This window comes from Petaurus breviceps, unplaced genomic scaffold (genome assembly GCF_028583685.1).
Source record: "Petaurus breviceps papuanus isolate PSGF00001 unplaced genomic scaffold, PetGlider_PUasm1.0 174, whole genome shotgun sequence".
Taxonomy (NCBI): domain Eukaryota; kingdom Metazoa; phylum Chordata; class Mammalia; order Diprotodontia; family Petauridae; genus Petaurus; species Petaurus breviceps.
The window spans coordinates 43,907,691-43,929,140 of NW_027185761.1; the positions used below are offsets into that span (position 1 = coordinate 43,907,691).

The window sequence follows — 21,450 nt, forward strand, 5'->3', positions numbered from 1 at the left end:
TCTCTCTCTCTCCCTATCTCTCTCTCTCCCCTCTCTCTCCCCTTATACCTCATCCCTCCCTCCTTACCTCCATCCTTCTGGCTTGTTCATAACTCTCTAGTACCAACAGGAGAAGAAACATGGCAGGTGGTGTCACTGGGTGCCACTGTGGAAAAAGGAAGACAATACTCCTAGAGGTGTAAAATACCGATAAGACAATGATATGGCTGATCTGCCTAAGCTGCCTCCAGGCAGCTGGAGAGATGCTGAGGTGTCTGTAAAATGGGAAGCAATAACCCACAAGCCCCAGGTTATACTTAAGCTATTAAAGGTACTTCATTGAAATGACTTCTGCACTTCTACCATCCTGGAGCCCAGCAGCAGGAGAGCCAGGGTGTTCGCTGATGCCAATTAGTGCATCTCATGATTAATTCCTGCACCGACCTCTAGTCTGTGATTATGATGAAAAGAAAATTCGCCAAGAAAGATAACGACAATTATCCTGGTGCCAACAACAGAATCAACCTCTCACATGTAAATAACACGTGCCATTTTTAAATACTATTCAACTCTGAATCCCCATCAACCACAACATGGCATGCATGCCACCCTCACCTACCCAGGGACTGATTATCTAGTTTGGGGATTATTCAGTGCCCTTCATATTCTCTCTCTCTGTCTCTCTCCCTGTCTCTCTCTCCCTCTGTCCTTCTCTGTCTCTCTCCTCCCTCTCTTCTTTCTCTCCTCCTCTTCCCCCTTTCTATCTCTCTTCCCCTTCTTTCTCTCTTTCTCTGTTTCTTCTCCCTCTCTCTCCCTTTTTCCTTCCCTCCCTATCTTAGTCTCTCTCATTCGGTCTCTCTCCCTCTGTATGTCCCTCTATGTCCCTGTCTCTACCTCTATCTCTGTGTGTCTCCCCCTCCCTTCTCTCTCTCTCCTCTTCTCCCTCTCTCTTTCCTTCCACATCTCTCTCCCTCTCCCTTCCTCTATCTCTATGTCTCTATCCCTTTCTCTCTTTCTGTCTCTCTTTTCTCCTTCTCTTCTTCCTGATCACTTCCTGGTCACTGAAATGGAAAGCCAAGGAGATTGGATTCAACTTTGATAATACATCTAAATAAATCAAGCAACTGTGTTGTTTTTAGCTCTCCAAGGAAAATGGAATCTGGAGATCATGTAGAGATTTCATTTGTCCAGGCAACTACCCTTGCCCCAAATTTCTTTACCCTTTTCCCTAGAGATCTAATGATACCTCCTGAGTATATTAGAGCAGCTTAGTGGCATTACAGGACTGTTGAAGACGCAAGAAAAGTGAACTCTAGCTCAGTGATGACAGGGTAAAGCTCTGCTCTGGACAAAACAGCTGTCGCAATCTTCCAATGCATGGAGACCCTCATTTTGGAAGGCTCCCAGCCTCCACACGTGGCCTGGAATTCATTAGGAAGGGAGCCCGGGCTGAAGGGAGTTTTTTCAGCCCTTGTTCAGCAGCAATTCTGTGAAAAACACATCAGGTCATGTGGGTATGTCCCACAACCACTTTCATCCCTTTTTCTCAATAAAATTACTGGTCAGATGACTTCAATTTGTTTGAAGCTCCATACTTTGAATCAAAATTAAAGTAACGGCTGCATTTTGTGCTCTGCACTAGGTTTCTAGAAGGAAAATCACTTCAGGAAATCCAAGTCCCTGAGAAGTGGTTTGGAAAACCTCTGCCAGTCATAACTTTCACCCGTTTTTCTCCTAGTGTGTCTCACTTCAGGGAATAGACCTACTAGCATCCCATTCATTACCAATGCCTAGTCTTTAAGGTGAATTTGTCAAATGTACCCTTATACTTTGATTCTACTAAATAAATTTCCTATCTTCTTGGACCTCTCATTCCAAAACAGAGCTTGCAGGTCTACTATACTTGGCACATATCCCAAGAAGATCAAAGGCAGAAAGAAAACTCCCATAGCCATACCAATATCTCCACAAAAGCACCTTTTGTGGCAATATCCAAAAAAACATCACTGAACCTCAGTTTCCTCATCTGCATAATGAGGGACTTGGACCAGATGACCTGTGAGGTCCCTTCTTCTCCTGAGCCTATGATCTTATGACCTCTAAAATCTATGATCTTATGATTGGGAGTGACTGAACAAATTGTGTTATATAAATACAGTGGAATATTATTACGCCACAGTCTTAATTTTATCTCTCTATCTTTGGTGCCTAGCCCAGGGTGTGATACATAGTAGGTGCTTAATGTGCTTTTTCATTGACTAAACATTCATGGAAGAATCCAGAAAAACATCAGAAGACATATCTATTGATGCAGAATGAACTAAGAAGAAACCAGAAAAAAATATGCCATGATTATAATAAGAGAAACTCTTCCAGTAGATTTCAAGTATCCACTTGATTACTTTTATTTTTGTCTTTTTATCCCCAGTGCTGGGCACATAAAAGTTACTTGATAAATGTTAGACAAACTGAACTGAATCAATATGAAAGAAAACAATATGAAAAGATATCCAAACTCTGATTATCCATAATCACTACCGTCGGCCCCATGGAAGAGATGGCAAAACATACTTCCCTTCTCTTGGTAAAGAGGTGGGGGGTGACAGGTGCAGAAAGATACAAACACTGGGATCATTTTGCTCATCAGTTTGGCTTAACTATTCTTCTTTGTAACAAGAAAGAATTCAGTGAGAGTAGGGAATACATTGGGAAATACCTGGTATTTTTTTTAAAAGGCATTAATAAAACTTTTAAAAATAAACAGAGCAAAGCTCTGGGGAAAGAGTTATTCAACACTTAGAAAAATTCAACCGCAAAAGTATAATCTCAGTTATTTACATTCAAATTTGAGTGTGGACAGAGCAGGGGACTGCTCTGAATTTTCCTCAAGAGAAGTAGACAGGAATTTAGGGGGGGAAAGAAAATATTAAAAGAAAAATCACAAGAGTTGCATGACAAGATGTCCAGTAAGTGATGGGCAGTTGTTCCAGGCATGGTATGCTGGATTTTGGAGCCCCACAATCCAAGAGATCCCCCTAAAGACAAGTGATCTGAAGCACCAGCTACAGAAACCAAAACACAAACCCCATTGGTGATTCAGGGCCTTACAATGAAGTCATTTGCATTCAGCTATGTAGACTGTATGAGCAAAGGTACTCTACCAAGACCAAGCCCATTTGTTAACCCAGGGAACAAGCTTTGAGCTCCCCACTTACTGTATCAAAATACAAGGTATCATTAGTAACACATTCCCAGATCGCATCATTAGCGTTTATCTAGATGAAATATTATTAGTGTTTGTCTATCCTAAGAGGGGTTGGAATGGCCCAACCAAGATGACGTAACTTGTGGTTCCAGAAAGTCTGCAGACTGAATTTCCAACTTGATACAAACCACCATCTTTAAATTTCTCCCAAGTGGTACTCAGTACACATTCGCTATGTAAATAGTCACCAGCCAGCTGCTTATGGCTTATAGGGCCTGTTCCAGAGAGCTATTTTGGATGGTTCCATTTCTAAACGAATGATTCAATAACACAAGTGTCTCACCCCTACCCCCACCCCTAAGTTAATGACCTTAAAGGATAACTCTGCTTTCAAGTGTCTTCCAACTAATTAAATGCAACAGACATTTATTAGGCACCTAATTTGATAAGGCACAATTCATCACACTAGGGGAAAAAGGGCCCAAGGAGAGCCAGTCTGCCCGATGGAAGCCTACATTCTACTGGGGAAGGATATAACATTTACACAGATAAGGACGAAATACTTTGAGGAGGGAGCTAGCACTCAAAGAATATAATAATAGCTGACATTTCTATCTCCTGCCAAAAGAGCGTTATACTTGCAAAGTTTATATGGATCCCAGTACAGAGTCTCTAAATTTAGAGCATGACCAACCCAAGCACAGGTTCAAATGCATTCTTATTCGATAGGTACTTATGTTGCAGGCACTGGGGATACAAAGACAAAATGGAAAACGGTTTCTGCCCTCATACAAATTCAGTAGACTTCATTTATTAAGCACTTATGATCAGGCACTGGGGATAATATGGAAAAAAACAAAAGAAGTAATGTGCCTGTCCTCAGGGAGTATACATTCCACAAAGTACAATCCTAATATGAAATCTGGAAAAGCTGATTATGACATGAAGCCTTCCTTAAAAATATTACAGAGTTACAGAATATTTTTTAAATGCCATTACATGTGGATAGCAAGAGAAAGATTTGGCCACAGACATTAAAAATATAGTCCACCAGTTTGTGGGCTTTGTTTGAGGTCACAAATTCTGCAACAGAACTAGGCAGGCTGTCTTCAATTTCAGCGTACAAGAAAAGGAAGTAAGGTTATCACAGCTCCTTTAAACAGATGAGATTTCAATACGATGCATGTGTTTAAAAAAAATGCACCACGCTTGAGACAGCTCTCCTCCTGATCCACCAACACAGCCAGAGGAGTTGGGGAACATTCAGGAGGGGAAGGACTTCAGACAGTATCTTGTCCAAGTACCCAATTTTATAGTTAAGTATGGAGTCCCAAGAGTGGACTTGTCCAGTCACACAGTTAGCTAGAACCCAGCTCTTCTGACTCCTAAATCAATCTGGCTCCTAAATTTAATGCGTGCTGGCATCAGAGTAAAATCTGGCAGGAATTACTCCTTCCAATCTCTGTTTTAATGGCCCCATGTCCAATTTTTAATCATCCCAGGGCCATCACACAGAAAACCAACATATTCAGGCTGAATGGTTCTTCCTCTCCATAAGTGTTCCTGCAATGATAGCTTCACACAGAAGATCACCACACACACACACACACACACACACACACACACGCACGCACACAATTTTCCCTGGGACATAATCTCCTGTCCACCTAATCCAAAATTCAGTCATCTCTCAAATATGTGCCATTGGTAACAGAGGGCACTGGGTAAAAGTGTGTAGATGACTCAATTCAATCCACCCCCACTTGGGGCAAAAACTCATTGTGCACATATTACTGAAATGGCTCCAACAGCATCATCATCTTCTTAGACAAAGGAGAGGAAGTGGACCAGGATCAGCATCCACAACACAGCTCTTCTACAGGTCACATAGGAACATGTCTAGAAACTCATCATATCAAGATGAAGAGTCATATTAAAAATAATGCTGAATTATATTAAAATCAACAGGCATTAGCAGTGCGTGTTATGGGACAGGCACCAGGGATGGGGATGGGATGGGACTCAATCTGTCCTTTCATCAGCACAGAAAACTCCCTCTACCAGTGGGGATATGGTAAAACAGCACAGCTGTTCTCTAACTTCAGGTCTGAGAGGGTGGCCTGTGGCCCTGGCCAGTCACACAACTACCACATGCTAGAGGCAGACCTTGAAGCCAGGTTTCTGCTTCTAAGGATTCTACTTTGCCTTACTACAGGTACTCAGGCACTGGGAGGCTTACATTTTATCCCAAGGGACAACATGTATCTATAAGTATGTAAAAAGGAATATATGAATTAAATGCAAGGTAATCTAGGGGAAAAGGAACAAATAGGCCATTAGCACCTGGGAATATCAGGTCTTGCATTCAGAAAATGAATTACTCTTAAATAGCCATATATAATTTCTAGACTGAACCAAGTTATTCTGCAATTTAGAGTTTGGAGAATTGCTATGGAAATCTTAAGGTATTTGAATTTTTTTTTAAATTTGTGTCATCTGAAGGAAAAATATGTCACTGTCTGAGGGATGCCATATTTGGAATCTGTTTTGGGGGTAGGTGGTGTGTGGGAGGGAAAGGTTCTCCTTTTTAATTTCTCTACCCAGTTTGACCTTTACTGGGCGCTTTAGACAGGAAGTATGACCCAGTGGGCGAAACATAGGACTGGGAGTCAGGAGTTCTAGTCTATTTTTTAAGCCACATTTTGGATTAATTTTTAACCCATAGGTAGAATTGTATGGAAGAGTGGAATGACTATTGGACCAGGAGCCAGGAGACCAAAGACCAAGGACCAAGCTCTAGATCTGCTGCAAACCTGCTGAGTCATGTCGGGGCCTCAGCTTCCTCTTCTGTGAAATGACAGTAGTGGCTTCTGTTCTGTAATTATGACTGTCTTTCAGGTTTCCAGTGTTTTATTTTTTTTTTTTAATGCAATCAGCATTAAGTGACTTGTCCAGGGTCACACAGCTAGTATGTGTCTGAGGCTGGATTTGAACTCTGGTCCTCCTGACTCTTGGCCAGTGTTCTATCTACAGTGGCATCTAACTGCCTACCTAACCCCGAGTTTTTACATATGAAAATTAGAACAAGTGCTAATGATTCCTCTTCTCCATACGTGATCACTCCATTATATGGATAAATAGACTTATTTATATAATAAATCTATTTGTGTATATATATGTGTGTGTATTTTGTGTGCATGTCTACACATGTACATACATAATACATACACATACATAATATATACATGTATTGTGCAGGCCATATAATACAATACAATGAACATTTATAGCTTTTACAGGTAGTCACATACACACACACACACACATAAATATATTCCAGTCCTTGGGTCTTCCTTTTCTAGCTCTGGTCCTTAAGAACAGAATCCCTGAGAGTGAGCTGGCCAGCCAGAGGTTCAAAGACCAACTTTAGGGGACTCAGAAGAGGGTGGGGTCCTTGAATAAAGAAATGTAATGGTACAAAAAAAAAAATAATGGAATCCCTGGGCAACGACAAATGAATTTATTACATGAAACCCAAATATCTTGGCATGTTGTGTGAGGTTGCCAGACTTAGAGTCAGGAAAATCTGGGTGTGATTCCTGTTTCTGACACTAGCTGGTAGGCTGGGTGGTTTTATCAATCCATCAACATGTATTTATTAAGTGAAGGAATGAATGATAAAACTTATATTAAGCTCTTACTCAGTGTTGGGCAGTGGGGACAGAAAAGCAAGCAGACAAATCAGTGTCTGCCCTTAAGGGGCTTCCATTCAAAGGGGGGAGGGGACTACATAAAAGAGCTAAAAGAAGCAGTTTAAGTACAGGGTGGCACAGCAAGGAATAGAGATGGAGATCTGTTACAAGGTAAAAACTAGAAAAGTTTAGAGTCCCAGAGGCAGAGAAGAGAGCCTACTATGTTTTAGATCCAGTCCTGAGTAAATCTCAACTTACCTGTGCCTAAGGCAACTACCTAACTTATTCACTAAGTCATAGATAAGTGGCGATCTATATGGTGGAGGGCATTCACGCAGGAATTCAATGAAATCCTTTCTGTAGCACCAAGTCTAGTGAATGAGGGTTCTAAGTTTCAGTACCAGAAAGGAAGTTAAAAGAAATCTGCTCTTGGCATCTGGCTTTACTGACATTAGCACCATAGAAGAAAGATCAAACTACTGAGAAAATGTGAGGTGGAGAGGGAAGTAAGAACACAGCAACAAAACCCAGCTCTGATTAGAGTTAGGTGGTCAGTCTGTAGTGCTGTGTGACTTTGGCATCAGAAAGGAAAAAGACCACTTAGATTTAATGACAATACCAGCCAGATTCTTCTGTTATCTCTACACTTCCGTTCACAGGACTTAAAAATCAGGCTCCAACTTGAGAGGGTCTTAGGGACGGGCCCCCCACACATGTACCCTGAGGAGTGAGATTTACACATACACCTCTCCCAAGGGAATAGAAGCTCCTTGAAGCCAGGGATTGCTTCTATGAAACAATGCTTGGTCATTACTGTGCCCTCGGTAGACCTATTCTGGAGCAGTGTTCAGCTTTTGGCGGCTCATTTTAGAAAGGATGCTGATGGCCTGGAGGATGCCCAAAAGAGGGCAACTAGGGTGGTGAAAGGCCTTAAATCAGCACTGTATCAGTCCTAGAGAAATGAGGGAAAACCATTGCAAAGTGACCAAGTTTATGTCAGGACAAACTTCCTGATGATTGCTACTGCAACACAATGAAATTTTTAAGAGTCTACTGTGTTCCAGGCACTCTATTAAGCACTGGGAATATAAGGAAAGAAAAAATAAACAGAAGACAAAATAATGACTAAGATTTCACAAGTTATAGTTGGCCAAAGTGGCCCCCCAGGTGGTGGCTTGGTCCAGACACTGGAGGTCTTCAAGCAGAGGGCGGGGAGCTGTCTTTCACATTTGTTATCAGTGAGGCCTCTTTCCTGGGTTGGACTAAAGGCCTCTCCCAACAGAAATGCTGTAATTCTGGGTTTTCTCATTCGCCCCTTAGTAGCTTGTACTCTCTTCGTTCCAATACAAGCTTTTTTCCTGCATTCAGATCAATGAATCAATAATCAATTAACATTTATTACACACCTACCATATGCCAGGCACTGTGCTAAAGGCTAAGGACACAAAAAGAGGCAAAAGATAGTTCCTGTCCTCAAGGAGCTTATGATTTAAAGCCCTAACTTTAAAAGACAGACCAGAAGTCAGGGCAGACTCTGATCATTTCAGTGGATGAAACAAACACATAATGTCTCTCTTTAGCTCTCTTACCCATCATGAAAAGCTAGCTCGAACTGGAAAGTGCAAAAGGGAGAAGAATTGGGAAAAAGAGGAAAGGAACTGAACCAGGACTATGATATAAAGAGGGAAGAAGCTTCAGAACTAGAAGCCAAATTCTGGGCCAAATCAGCAGCTAGGAGGTGCAACAAATACAATGCATGGCCTAGAGTTGGGAAGACCTGAGTTCAAATTCTGTCTCAGATATTTACTAGCTGTATGACCCTGTAATGGTAATGGGAATTTGAAGATCTTCCCTTCCCCTTAATAAGCCTAGGGGAATTTAAAGACCTTTCCTGCTTTGAAAATAAACTCTGCCCCCTAATAGAATGAATGTAATAACATGGAGCCTGTGGTGGAAGGAGTTTGCTGAAGGGTAGAGCAGAGCCCACAGGAAGCTGGGAGTCAGAGCCAGATAGATGGTGGGAGAGAGAGGGCACTCAGGCAAGGAGTCAGTCAGGGTTGTGAGTAAAATATTGATCTTGTATTGGTTTGTGGGAAGGCTAAACGATGCTGTGGCTCTCTGTGCTATTATAGCTCATTAACTTCTTTGCTATTACAATGAAATAGGTTTACTTACTTTTGGGATTTGATTTTCTGGTGTCAGAATAAATGTTTTGCTTCTGTCATATATGGAGAGTCTGTTAGATTTTGCAATCAAACACCACATGGGAATATTTATCATGATAGTTGGTACTGTAATTATTGCATTGGTGTTTCAGACCCTGGGCAAGTCATTTAACCTCTGTTAGTCTACAGTTTCAATGGTAAAATGGTAATAATATTCCCATGGTTGTTGTGAGAATCAAATGAGGTATTTGTAAAGGACCTAGCACAGTGCCTAGCATATAGTAGGTGTTTCTTTCCTTTTTTCCTATCATTATGTACTTGACTTCCTAGTGAACTGCAAAGCAATTTGACCAACTGTAAATGGAGAAAACTTAATAATTGGGGGAGGGGGGCTGTTTTATTTATGTATTTTGTTTTCTTTATATACCCAGTGCTTAGCACAGTGCTTAGAACACAGGAGATGCTTAATAAATGCTTGCTCACTTGAATTACTACTTGGGGAGGGGACAAGCATTAATTAGGGGCCTATTATATGTCAGGCACTATGCTAAGTGCTTTACAAATATTATCTCATTTGAACTATTGGAAATAACTCTAACATTTCTTTTCCCTCATCTTTCTCAATAAAATTATGGTGTTGTGTAATTTCACGTCCACATAATAACCCATATGAGATGCTTTAAAATACTTGGAAAAAATTATTTTAAACTACATGTGTTTCCCCAAAATGGGTAGCTATTGCATTTAATATATTCATAACATCTTCTCAACTCTCCTCTTCAATGCACACACATTTAAAATTTAATCAAACACTCCTATAATTAACTCGTATTATAAATGCCTGACACAGAGGAGGGGCCTCCTCTGGGCCTCAGCTTCCTAAATCCAGAATATGAGAGATTGGACTGGATGATCCTGATGGTTCCCTTGGGTTCAAACTCTATGGCTCTGTAGTCAAACAGCTTGGGTTCAAATTCTTCCTCTAATGCTTGCTGTTGGTCTAACCTTGAGAAAGTCACTTTGCACCTCTCTAGGCCACAGTTTCCACATCTGTAAAATGAGGGGGCTGGACTCCATGTCCTCTGATGTCCCTTAAAGCCTGAGATCTACAATTATAAATCACTTGACCTCTCTGGGCCTCAGTTTCCAAGTCTGTAAAATGAGAGGGTTGGACTCTATGACCCCCAGATCTAGGATCTTGGGACAATTTCACATATTGAAAAAGTCTCTCCTGGTTTCCTTAGGTCTGATCAGAAAAACACTGTTTCTCTGATAATGTTTTCTAGCTCTCCAAAAACAGGCCGTTCTGAAGCCATCACCACCATGCAGTTGGAGGAAGAAGCTTAGTAACTTTGATTTGTCCCAAGATACATTTTTTTACACTGAGGTCCTGTTTCTGACTGTAAGCACATGTGACCTGTTCTAAATAAAGGATATTTTCCACTTCTTGCACAACTGGAACAGATACCAACATCAGCCTGAGTAAACTGCATTGTAACTCAAAGGGAATTATAAAAACCACTCAACACAGTCCATAAATAACTAATTGGAAAGGGGGGAGAGGGGTTGGAGAAAAAGGTATCTCTGATAAGATAAAGCTCCAAGTCACACTCAAAGAACTCATTTAATCAAGTTTTTAATATAATCAAACTATCAAATCAATTTACATAATGAAATTGAGAACATGAGGGGCTACAGAACGGCAGATGTTCTAATCATTTCAATTCTGCTTTCAAATGGATGACAGCACTTTTTTCTTTTTAAAAGAACATTTTCTTGTTTCTACATGCAACCAGGAAATAAGATATACAGGCAATAGGGTATAAAAATACATCTTGCCCTACAAGAAAGTAAAGGGAAAGGGGATAAGGAGAGGATGGGGGGATAGAAGAGAGAGCAAACTGGGGAAAGGGGTACTCAGCATGCTCACCATTTGAGGTAGAGGGGTAGGAGAGAGATGGGGAGAAAATTTGGAACTCAAAATCCTATAGATATGAATGCTAAAAACTAAAATAAATTAAAAAAATTAAAATTGGGCAAAAAATAACATAGAAGAAAAGAAAATAATATTTTCCCTAACTATGAGGTAGGACACATTAGGTCCCAGCTTCTTACCCTTGTTGATGTTCTAGATGCCTTGGGCAGTTGGATGAAGTCTAGTGGCTCCTTCTCAGAATACAGTTAATGCCCAAAATAAAATACACCAGAATACAAAGGAAAACAATTATATTGAAATACAGACATAAAAATAATGTAATGTGCATAGACCCCCAGGTTAGATTAAAAAGAAAGCCTATTCTCCACTCTAACGTGGGAAAGCTAAGTGGAGGCAGTGAATTAAACACCAGATCTGGAGTCAGGAAAACCTGAGTTCAAATCTAGTCTCAGATGGTTACTATGACCCTGGGTAGGTCATTTAAACTTTGCCTCAGTTTCCTTATCTGTAAAATATGAATAGTAAAAATAGTACCTACTTTGAAGGACTGTTGAATCAAATGAGATAATAATTAAAAGGCACTTAGTATGGTGCATAGTATATGGGAAACACTATATAATTGTTAGCTATTATTAAATCAGATCATCAGTGGGTGACCTGGAACCAGAAGGAAAGTCTCTGAATCCTTTAAGGAGATACAAAATACCAAATGATAAGAGAGAGACACAGAATTTCAGAGATGAAAGAAAAGACTCATTCTCAGTTGCTCCAACCACCTCGTTTTGTAGAAAAGGAAACTGAAGAGAAGGAAAGGGAAATGACTTGTCCATGGTCACTACCCCCATTAGAACATAAGTCCCGTGAGAGCAGAAGCTGTTTCCTTTCTATCTGTATATTCCTAGCACCTAGCAGATAAAATAGATACTTGTTAAGTGAACTTACATCAAAATAAAATTTATAAACATGTATTAATCTCTTATTATATGCAAGGGGCTTTAGTACAAAGACAAAAATTAAATACTTCTATAATCAAAGACTTTACATTCCATATGGAAAGACAAGACAATACATTACATTCCCTATGGAAAGACATCCACATATTATAATAATAGCTAGAGATTATATAGCACCTAAGATTTTAAACCACTTGATAAATATCATCTTATCTGATTCTCACAACAAGGTATTATCATCTCCATCTCACAGATGAGGACACTGAGGCAGACAGGGGTTAAGTGACTTTCTCAGGGTCACACTGCTAGTAAGCATCTGAGGCCAGATTGGAATTCCGATCTTCCTGACCCCAGGCCCAGCAGGCTATCCACTGTGTCAACCACCTGAATCTAGAATCAGGAGGTCTCCTAGGCCATTCCCCTCACAGAGTCATAACTAGAGAGTTTGTTGCTGCAATCAGACAGCACAAAATGAACAAAGAAATGATGCCGAGGCAGGCAAGGGGACGGGTTTGCTGGAAAAAAACTCACCCAAGGTGTAGCCGCCAGAAGGATGAAGCGCCAATCCTGGCAACTTCCTATTTTAACAAATTATTTTTGCGAACAAGGTGCTTTGCTAGGTTGTTTCTACAGCACCAAAGTACTGTTAGCACCTTGGAGCAAAGCCCCAGGCAACCTCTCCTAGTTCCATCTCTGTCCTTTCATTTTTCAGATGAGGAAACTGAGGATCCGGGGGAGTTACAGATTTGCTCAAGTTCACACAGGTTCTAAATTCAGTGTTCCATCATTGAACCATTCTGCCTACAGAAAGCTTAGTAAAGGTTACTATGCAAATGAAATAAATTTAGCTCTTCCTCATCTCTGATGAACAGTAAGCTCAATAAACCAATACATGAATTTGATAAAAAGAGAAAAAGTTACAAGGTTAAGAGATAAACCATTTCTGAAAAACTGAGTCTTAAAAGTATATTAACAACTCCAGAGTCTCTAAATGCTTAACATCTGAACAACTAGCCTCAGAAACAGAGTTTGTCCAAAGAACTAAGAAGACAGAGGAATGCTATAGCATTTCCATATGTTGTTTGAAGCCCAAACATATAGACCAAGGGACTTGGCTGCTAAGAGCTCATTCACCAGCTCCCAATTTATTTCCCTGACTCTGCAGATGTATGAATTCTGGGCTACTTTTGATGTTCAGCACTTTTAGTCTGCTGCCATTCAGAATTCATTCTCAGGGACACACAAATGTTTAAACCGTCTCTTTGGATGCATCAAAGTAGAAAACAATTCTTTTCTTTATAAGGCTTTTTTTTTTTTGCTTCCTTTTGCTCAAAACCAGTGACTTGGCATGTTTAATGTGACCAAATGGATTTTACATCCATCTAACCCAACAAACTTAACACTCTTAAATATGAAGACTGGGTTGGAATAACAATTTCTCTCCTTATTAAAAAATATATACTTGCAGACTTGAGGTCAGCCAAAATACAAGTAAACACATATTTTTTTGGAACCCAGGATTTCTAGAGAGATTGTAACTATCTATTCATTGACTATGGATTAGCAGAGATAATTCTTCATATTATTTCTAATTTCTAATAATTCTAAATTTTACCAAAAAAAAAAAAAGAGAAAAGAAAAGGATACCTCATAGACTACCTGGAAGAAAGTGCAGATGAAATGAACACCTTTGAGCATGACTGGAGGCACAGAATTACATAGATGGGTTCAGAGCCATAACTAGGCCTTCTGGTGCCCAGAGAAAATTCAACTGAATGTGAAAAGTCAGACACCCTGGTCAGGTGTCACTGGGACCTCAGACGGTACAGATGAACCTCACAGGAGGAGAACATGGGTTTGGGAGAACACAGCAACAGGAACCTTAGGGTTAATAGTCTGGAACAAGGTGAAAGACTGGGGATGGCTGCACCAGAATAACCAGCATGTCAGAGAACCTCCCTGGAAAAAAGCCATGTCCCCAGGAAGCAAGCAATTCTCAGTGCCCTGGGAAAGTCCTGGATGCACAGACCAAGTTGCAGTTTCAAGAGAGATTAAAAGGTTAAAGTAATCTAAGCTTCTGCTCTCTCTCCTGACCTGCCCAACCAGGACTGACAAAGAGAGAAAGAAAGAGAGAAAGAGGAGGGGAAGGAAAGAGAATGAGAAGGAGGAAAAAAAGGAAAGGAAGGGAGAAAAGGAGGAAAGGAAGGGAGAAAAGGAAGAAAGGAAAGAAAGAAAGAAAAAAAGAAAGAAAGAAAGAAAGAGAGAGAGAGAGAGAGAGAGAGAAAGATGTCCTGATCAAAAAAGGGGTGAGGGAGGGGGAAACACCCTGAACAAATGAGGACCTGATAAAATAACACAACAGATGTAGACAACAATGCATTACAAAACTGTGGAAGACTTATAGGAAATTTTTGACAACTCAACGTACTTATTCACAGATTTTATTTTATTTTGCTAGTTGGTTTCCAAAAACACGTGTCTACTCCAGGAACAAGTTCTGTGACAACTTTTTAAATTTAATTCCTCTACAATTCTGCCCTGTACTTCCTCTTAACTCCAATGTGTGATGCCATTTACCAACCCCTCCCCCCCAAAAAAAAGATTCCCTTGATTCTTTACTTGCCAGTGTTAAGTGAAGAGATGGGCGCTTCATAAATGTTGGTTGACTGGCTGATTGATTTCATGACTGAATTAAATGATGATAATAGCAACCAACTTTCAGAGAACTAGGTTTCTAAAAAAAAGCGTAGGCCCAGAACTATTGAACACATCTCTGTGAAATGGAAGCTACTTGAGGAAAGGGATAGTTGTCATTTCTGGAATCCTTACTGCCTGGTACATGTACTTCAATAAGTCTATCTCAAATTAAACTGAATTGGCAGTTTTTCCAGATATAGTCTTCCTTTAGTCTTTCAGACTCATGTAATTTTAAATAAAAGTCCAGTTAACAAGATTACACATGTACATAGAACCTTGACACAATTTCCCTGTCTAGGCCATGTCTCATCACAGCAAAGAAAGCAAATGGCCCTGGACCTCTATGTCGCTGAGTTCTTTAGCCAAGGCTAGATAATAGCTCTCCAACAGAACACCCAACAATACCCTTTACACAACATAGGCCTGAATCCCCGCCCCCAACAAACAAACACACTCATCTATGCTCACCCCAATGATGGTCTGATGGGCCTAACTAACCTCAGATGACATTTCTTCCCAATCTTCTTTTTTAAGCATTTATAAACAGACTGATTCAGCAGCACTGTTTGCTGGGTGTGCTACTCACTGATTTCTCCTCTACCATTTGGATTCAGAAGCTTGCTAAATCCATCAGGAAAATAAATTCAATTCCCATTAGAACATGCCCCAACCCCCTTCCTCTTTCAAATAAGACCATTACCAGAAGGTGGCAGGGTTATTCTACAAGATCGCTGGCTGGATCTGGCCCCCACTACTGATTGCTTCTTCCCCTGCCTTTCACTACTAGCCAGCTCCACACTGGGCCCTGCTAACAGTTGGGGGTGGGAGGTGGGGAGGGGAAGGGCACAGCAAGGAGAGAAGAGAAGATGGGGAGCTGAGAGATTTTCCAGTGAGCACCTTATCTTATCTAGCCATTGAGAGCACAGTTTCAGCCATCCCAGCCTCCACGGTTCATCCTCCCACTTTGTCAACACTGGGACTTGGGGGGGGGGGAGGGAAGGGAGGGTCAGAGCAGAACTGGCAAATCAAAGGCAAAGGTGCCAGATTCAAAAGGATGGTCACCCAGTCAGTCCAGGAAAGCTGGAGGGAAAGGGTTTAAAGAAGGTGGCAGCCAAGAAGAAGGGGGTTCCTCCATCCAAAGGGAGAGGAAACTATCACCTGGTCCCTTCAAACCCCGAGTCCACCCCTCTCTGCAAACCTCAAACAGCCAGGGCAGCAGTTTTCTGCTGGAGTGAAATATGAGACACAACAACAACAACAACAAAAAACCCCGAGACTTCAAAGTTGGATCCCACCCTCGAACCAACAAGCCCAAAGACATCACTTTCCCCACAAGTTGGTTTGAACGGGAGGACCGGACCATATTCTGGTGAGCTCAGCCGTCTCTAGGGGAATACTGGGTTGAGAAAGAACACACCTCAGTGAGACCCCAGCCCGGACCTGGCCATCCTCTGGTTTACCTTACCCGGAAGATGGGGAGGAGAGCCCGAGCAAAACTCACCTGCTGGCTGCCAGAGGCGGGTTTTCTCGGAGGGGCAGGACTCCAGAGGGCTGACAGGCTAGGAGCTGGCGGCCACTCTCTTGCCACCGCTTCCTCCCACCCAGGTCCCAGAGTAGGCTCTCTTCAGATAGAAGACTCTCGGGTTCTTCCATCACTCCCTCCCCTCGATTTTGGGGGTCCTTGGCCCCCGCTTACACTTCCAACTTCTCTGGCCGGGGCGGGGTCTCCAAACCAGACGTCGGTTAACTCCCGAATCCGAGCCTCTGAAAACTTTTCCCAGCCTCACCTAGGATCTCAAACCTCCCCACTGCCAGCGCCTGGATCTCCTGGCCGAAGGGGGCGTCCCAAGGTCCAAGGTCCTCACTAGGGGACCAGGAGCCAGAGAACTATCATCTAAGGATGGTCCCGGCCAAGAGAGTCCCCCAGATGTGCGCTCTCTGCGAGGCAGCGAGGGGGTGGGGCAAGTGTACCCCAGATGTGAACTCTGCAAAGCGGCGGATGGGCGGAGGGGGTCTGACGCACCCCACATATGCATCCTCTCTGCAGATGTGAGACAACACACTCCTGGAATTTATCCTCCCCGCGGGAAAGTAGAGAGTAAGGTACCCCAGATAATGCATTCTCCTTGGATGAAAGGGGATGACCGCAAAACCTAGACTGAATCCTTCCTGCAGGAAAGAAACATAGCCTCTCCCCAGAGATTCATGCTATCTACAAGAAAAAAAGGGAAAGGCAACCCCAGTTATACATCCTCCCTACAGAAAAGTGGGGCTAATGTATTCCAGAGATTCATCTTCCTTCAGGAAAGGGGGAGCAAAGCACCCCAGATATACACCCTCCCTTCAGGAAAGTAGGGGAACATGCTTCCCTGCAAAGAAGTGAGAGGAGAGCATCTCCCAGGCACACATCTGGGGGGAGGGGGTTGCAACGTCCCCCAGATGTGCTTTCTCTATGCGGGGTGGCCCACGGGAGACCAACATCCCTCACAGGTGCATTCTTTCTTCTAAGGTGGGAGTCTCCTACAACCGCGCTTTCCCCATTGGGGGCCCCCAAATTGGCCGCGCAGCCAATCTGCGCACCGGACAGTGTAGAGTTTTTTCTCCTCCTTGGGGCAAGGGCACAGGGTCCTTCGCGAGGGGACTGACTGTCCTTGTCTTGGGGACGCGGCCATGGCACTCCAGAGCAGAGGGGTACCTCTCCCCAGTAGGAAGGAGAGGTGTCCTCCTCTCCCCTCCCTCTCTCCCGGCAGCTGTCACTCACCTGCATTTCAGAGGCTGACTCTTCAGCTCGTAATAGGTCTTGGGCTCCTCGTGAAACTCCTCCCCGACTTCGAAATCCGGCACGATCCCCGATTCGGACTGCATGGCTCCTGCCCGCGCTGCGCCCGGCCAGAGCGGAGCGCACGCACGAGCCGAGGCGCAGCGGCAGCCGCAGCAGCAGCGGCGGCAGCAGCTGAGGAGCCCGGGGGCGCGGCGGGGAGGGGCCAGGGACGGCGCCCGGCGCCCCCTCGCAGTGCCAGCCACAGCCCACTCCCTCCCCCCTGTCCTCCCCTGCTCCCTCAGGCTCGCTTAGTTTACACACTCTCACCCGGAGCGGGCGGGCGGCTGTGCGCTCCCTGGGAGCTGTAGTTCCACCCGGGGCCCCGCTATCCCCGCCAGCCCGGAGAGTGGCTCCCCCGAAGACTACAAGTCCCAGCAGGACGAGCGGCCCCGAGGCAACGTAGTGGACACCAGTGTGTGCAACTCTTGTTTAGACTCTTTGTCAATGTCAGGGGCTCCCTCCTCCCCCCTTCCCCTTCCCGGTCCCTTTCCTTCTTTCCCCCTTCTGTCTGTCACTTCAAGGCTGGAAACTTGAGCGTTTAATATTAATGGGAGTTGCAGTCTGCCCACTTGCCGTCACCCTCCGGGGCTCAGATATTTGGGTTGGCAATGCAGATCCTTTTTTTTTTTCTTTTTAAAGTGAGGATGGAGGTTCTGGATCTTTAAAAAGTGGGAGTATTAAGCCCTGCCTAAAATCAAAGGGCTTCCTCCGAGCCAGCCGGGATAGCTGCTGGACTGCCGCGAAATAGCTAGCTGTGCCAGTTCAGAATGGGAACGAAAAAAAGACAAGGAGAAAACAACCTTCAGCAATTTCGCAATGAAGAATATTATTGTCTCGACCTCGCTGAGAATTCCCTCCCCCTCCTTTTTTTTTTTTCTGCCTAAACTGCTGTTTTCCTTTTATCCCTAATTAGTCTGATTGGAAACCGGCTCTCAAACCGTATCTCAACTTTGAAGGCAAACTTTCGTTCCTGCATAAGAGCGAAGTTGCTAAACAGAATGCTGGCGCCTCCTTTTAATTTCTGAGTTGGCAGCTGTTCCTGGCCTCCAGTGGGGCTTGCGGGAAAGAAGGGAGATTCAGTGGAAAGGGGACTGGATTTGGAGTCCGGGAAAATGGATTTTAATACCTGCTCTGCCATTGATTACCTGAGTGACCTTGACCAAGTTACTTCCTTTCTCTGGGCCTCTGCTGGAAATGAGGGGGTTGGACAAGACGCTCTCTAAGGTCCCTTCCAACGCGAAATCCGCGATCTTATGTGATGAGTGTAGAGTATAAACCCAGATTTGTTCATTTCGGCTCCTCACTGCTCTGGCACTGGGCAGATGCCCAGCGTGGCAAATCTCCCAATTCTAGCTTATCTCCTCCACCAGACTTCTCTGGCTGGGGGTCAGTTACACTAAGACTGGGCTCCTTCTTTCAATCAAGAAGTTACTTAAAGCATCATCTCTGATTAATCGCCTAGAGAACCTATCTATGTCTTTCAGAGCCTGAATCTGCAGAGATTTCACAGACTTTGTTATTGTCGGCCTTAGGAAATCGGGCAAATGGGGGGGGGGGGGACTTAGGAGGGAACAAACATTTATTAATATGTGTCAGGCTCTGTGCTAAGCATTTTACAAATATTATCTACTTTTATCCTCCCCACGACGTTGGGAGGTAGGTGCTATTATCTTCCTCATTTTACAATTGAGGAAACTGCGGCAAATGGAGATTAAGTGACTTGCTTAGGGTCATAGACTGGTCCAGTAAATATCCGAAGATGGCTTTGAACCCAGGTTTTCCTGACTCCAGGACCAGCACTCTGCCAATAAACTAGAAACTGGGTATTTTCCAGAGGGTAGCAACCTGTTTTAGGATTATAGATTTGAATCTGGAAGGGATCTTAGAGACCGTCTATTCCAACCCCCTTCATTTTACAGACTTTGAAACTGAGGCCCTCGGATGTTAAGTGACTTAGTCAACGAAGAATCGGAAGCAGACCCTGCCCTCAGGGAGTTCACAATCTAATGAGGGATACAAAATGCAAACAACCATGTACTGACTAGATTTAGACAAGATAATTAGGAGATCATCAAAAACCCAGTAGGCACCAGAATTTGGGGGATGGGAAGAGGCTTCCAGTAGAAGACCGGATTTTAGCTGGGACTTGAAGGAAACCCAAGGTCATACAGTGAGTAGTAGAGCCAGAATGCAAAACTAGCTACTCTGATTCCAAATCCTTTTCCCATTGTATCAAGTTACCCATCTCATTTCCACCCATTGTGCTTGCCTTCAAGAAGCTTACATTCTGTGATGGACCCACATCTCATAAAAACTTTGTTGTCCTATAGTGGCACCCCACCCCCACCCCTGCCTTACTACTGACTGACTGACTTATTTACTGTGCTGCCCTAAATATCAAAGGTACTTGATAAAATTTTGAGTATATGAATTAATTTAATTGAAATACATGTCAAGGTCACACTCTAGGATCTGATCCAAACCTGGTCCCTTCCCATAGCTGTGGTTTTAAACTAGATTACTTTAAAATGGGGTATATGGGTTTGATAGAAAAGGTCCCCTTTTCAGATCCCCAAGTACTGGAACTCTATTGGTGAGAAATCCTGGTAGAGGTGAAGTGGGCAGGGAGAGGTAGGTGAGCTCTGGAGCTCTAGAGCTCCTGAGGGAGCCATTTAAATCTGGGGCCATTGACACTTCTTTCACAGGATCATCCCCAATGTTGGCTAAGGATGAGGCCTTCCAAAGCTCTCTTGCATTCTAGCACGCACTCCAAGGAGACTGCTGGAAGTTCGGGGCTATATCTTGGAATTATCTCCATGACAAGTCTCTACTCCTTCAGGTAGGTTATAACTAGAGGCTGCCCCACTGTTTACCATTGATAAAACGCTAAATACCCCACAGGTGGCAGCTGAAACCCCTCCCCACCCCTATTTCACCAATGCATGGGATACTGAGATAAACACCACTTCAAAAGAAGGAGTAACTTTAACAATAAATGGATTTATTGTGAAATATTATGGATTATGCTCCTGAAAAGCACAGTGATGGTGGTTTCATTGAAGGTGACCTGCTTCATATCCAGGAAGACACAGTTGATTTACATGATAAGATCAGAGATATAGACCCGTAAGGGACCTCAGAGACCATCTAATCCAACCCCTTCAATTTACAGATGGAGAAATTTATCATCCAACATCATTTATTGACCAGTTCTATAGAGCTAAGGGGTCAAACATGCAGCCAGTGCGCCTCATGCTAGGCTACAACACTCCTAAGTGCTGTCCAAACCAAATTAAAATGTGATTAGGAAATATTAAATCAAATAAATAAAAATACAATAAACTAGAGATAATGTTTATGTGTGGTTTTCTAATTCAAAATGCACCCATAGGGATACTTATGTACCATTTAGTGGGTTCCCTTTCTATTTGTTTGAAACCACACATGTAAAGGATACTGTGCCATTCATCATGGATACACTCAGGCATAAGACATTGTCCCTGCCCTCTTGGGGCTTACAGTCTAGTTGGGAAGACAAGACATGTACCTTTAAAGATCATTAATATGAGAAAGTGTATGTTTTGCTTTGTTTTTTTAGATGGAGAGCCTAGAGAACCTCCTTATCTATATGGGATCCCTCTTCCAACTGGACTCTCCATAGGAGATCTTCCTTTGAGCTAAATAGGAGCAATGTTAGATTGGATTTGAAGCCTTGTGGCTTAAGCTTCAATGACTCTGCCACAAAAGCCCCGTATTTGTTTTTTAAACACAAACATCCTTCTGGAAACACCAGCAATATGGCTGTAAATCTTGGAATACCACTATCTCCAGAGAACTATAGTTATACATGACCTAGAGAGTAATGGAAGGAAGCATGATAGAAGAAAGTCAACAGCATATTTCCAACAATGACCTGCCTTCAAGAAGCAGCATAAGGAGATTCTATCTACCATCTATCTATCTATCTATCTATCTATCTATCTATCTATCTATCTATCTATC

General features: G+C 43.0%; 1 protein-coding gene across 11 annotated transcripts in view; it reads right to left on the minus strand.

Moving 5' to 3' along the window:
• Positions 1 to 17,623, minus strand: part of MITF (melanocyte inducing transcription factor) — a 271,770-nt gene extending 254,147 nt beyond the window's left edge. For 2 of the 11 annotated variants that reach the window (XM_069084120.1, XM_069084117.1), the window contains exon 1: positions 17,389 to 17,616. In XM_069084120.1, coding sequence (XP_068940221.1) covers positions 17,389 to 17,492 — 104 coding nt within the window. In that variant the 5' untranslated portion in view covers positions 17,493 to 17,616. Of the gene's footprint in view, positions 1 to 67; positions 146 to 16,128; positions 16,982 to 17,388 lie in introns of those variants that run through there. The other 9 variants (XM_069084118.1, XM_069084116.1, XM_069084115.1 and 6 more) reach the window with 7 other exon arrangements.
• Positions 17,624 to 21,450: the final 3,827 nt, after the last annotated feature.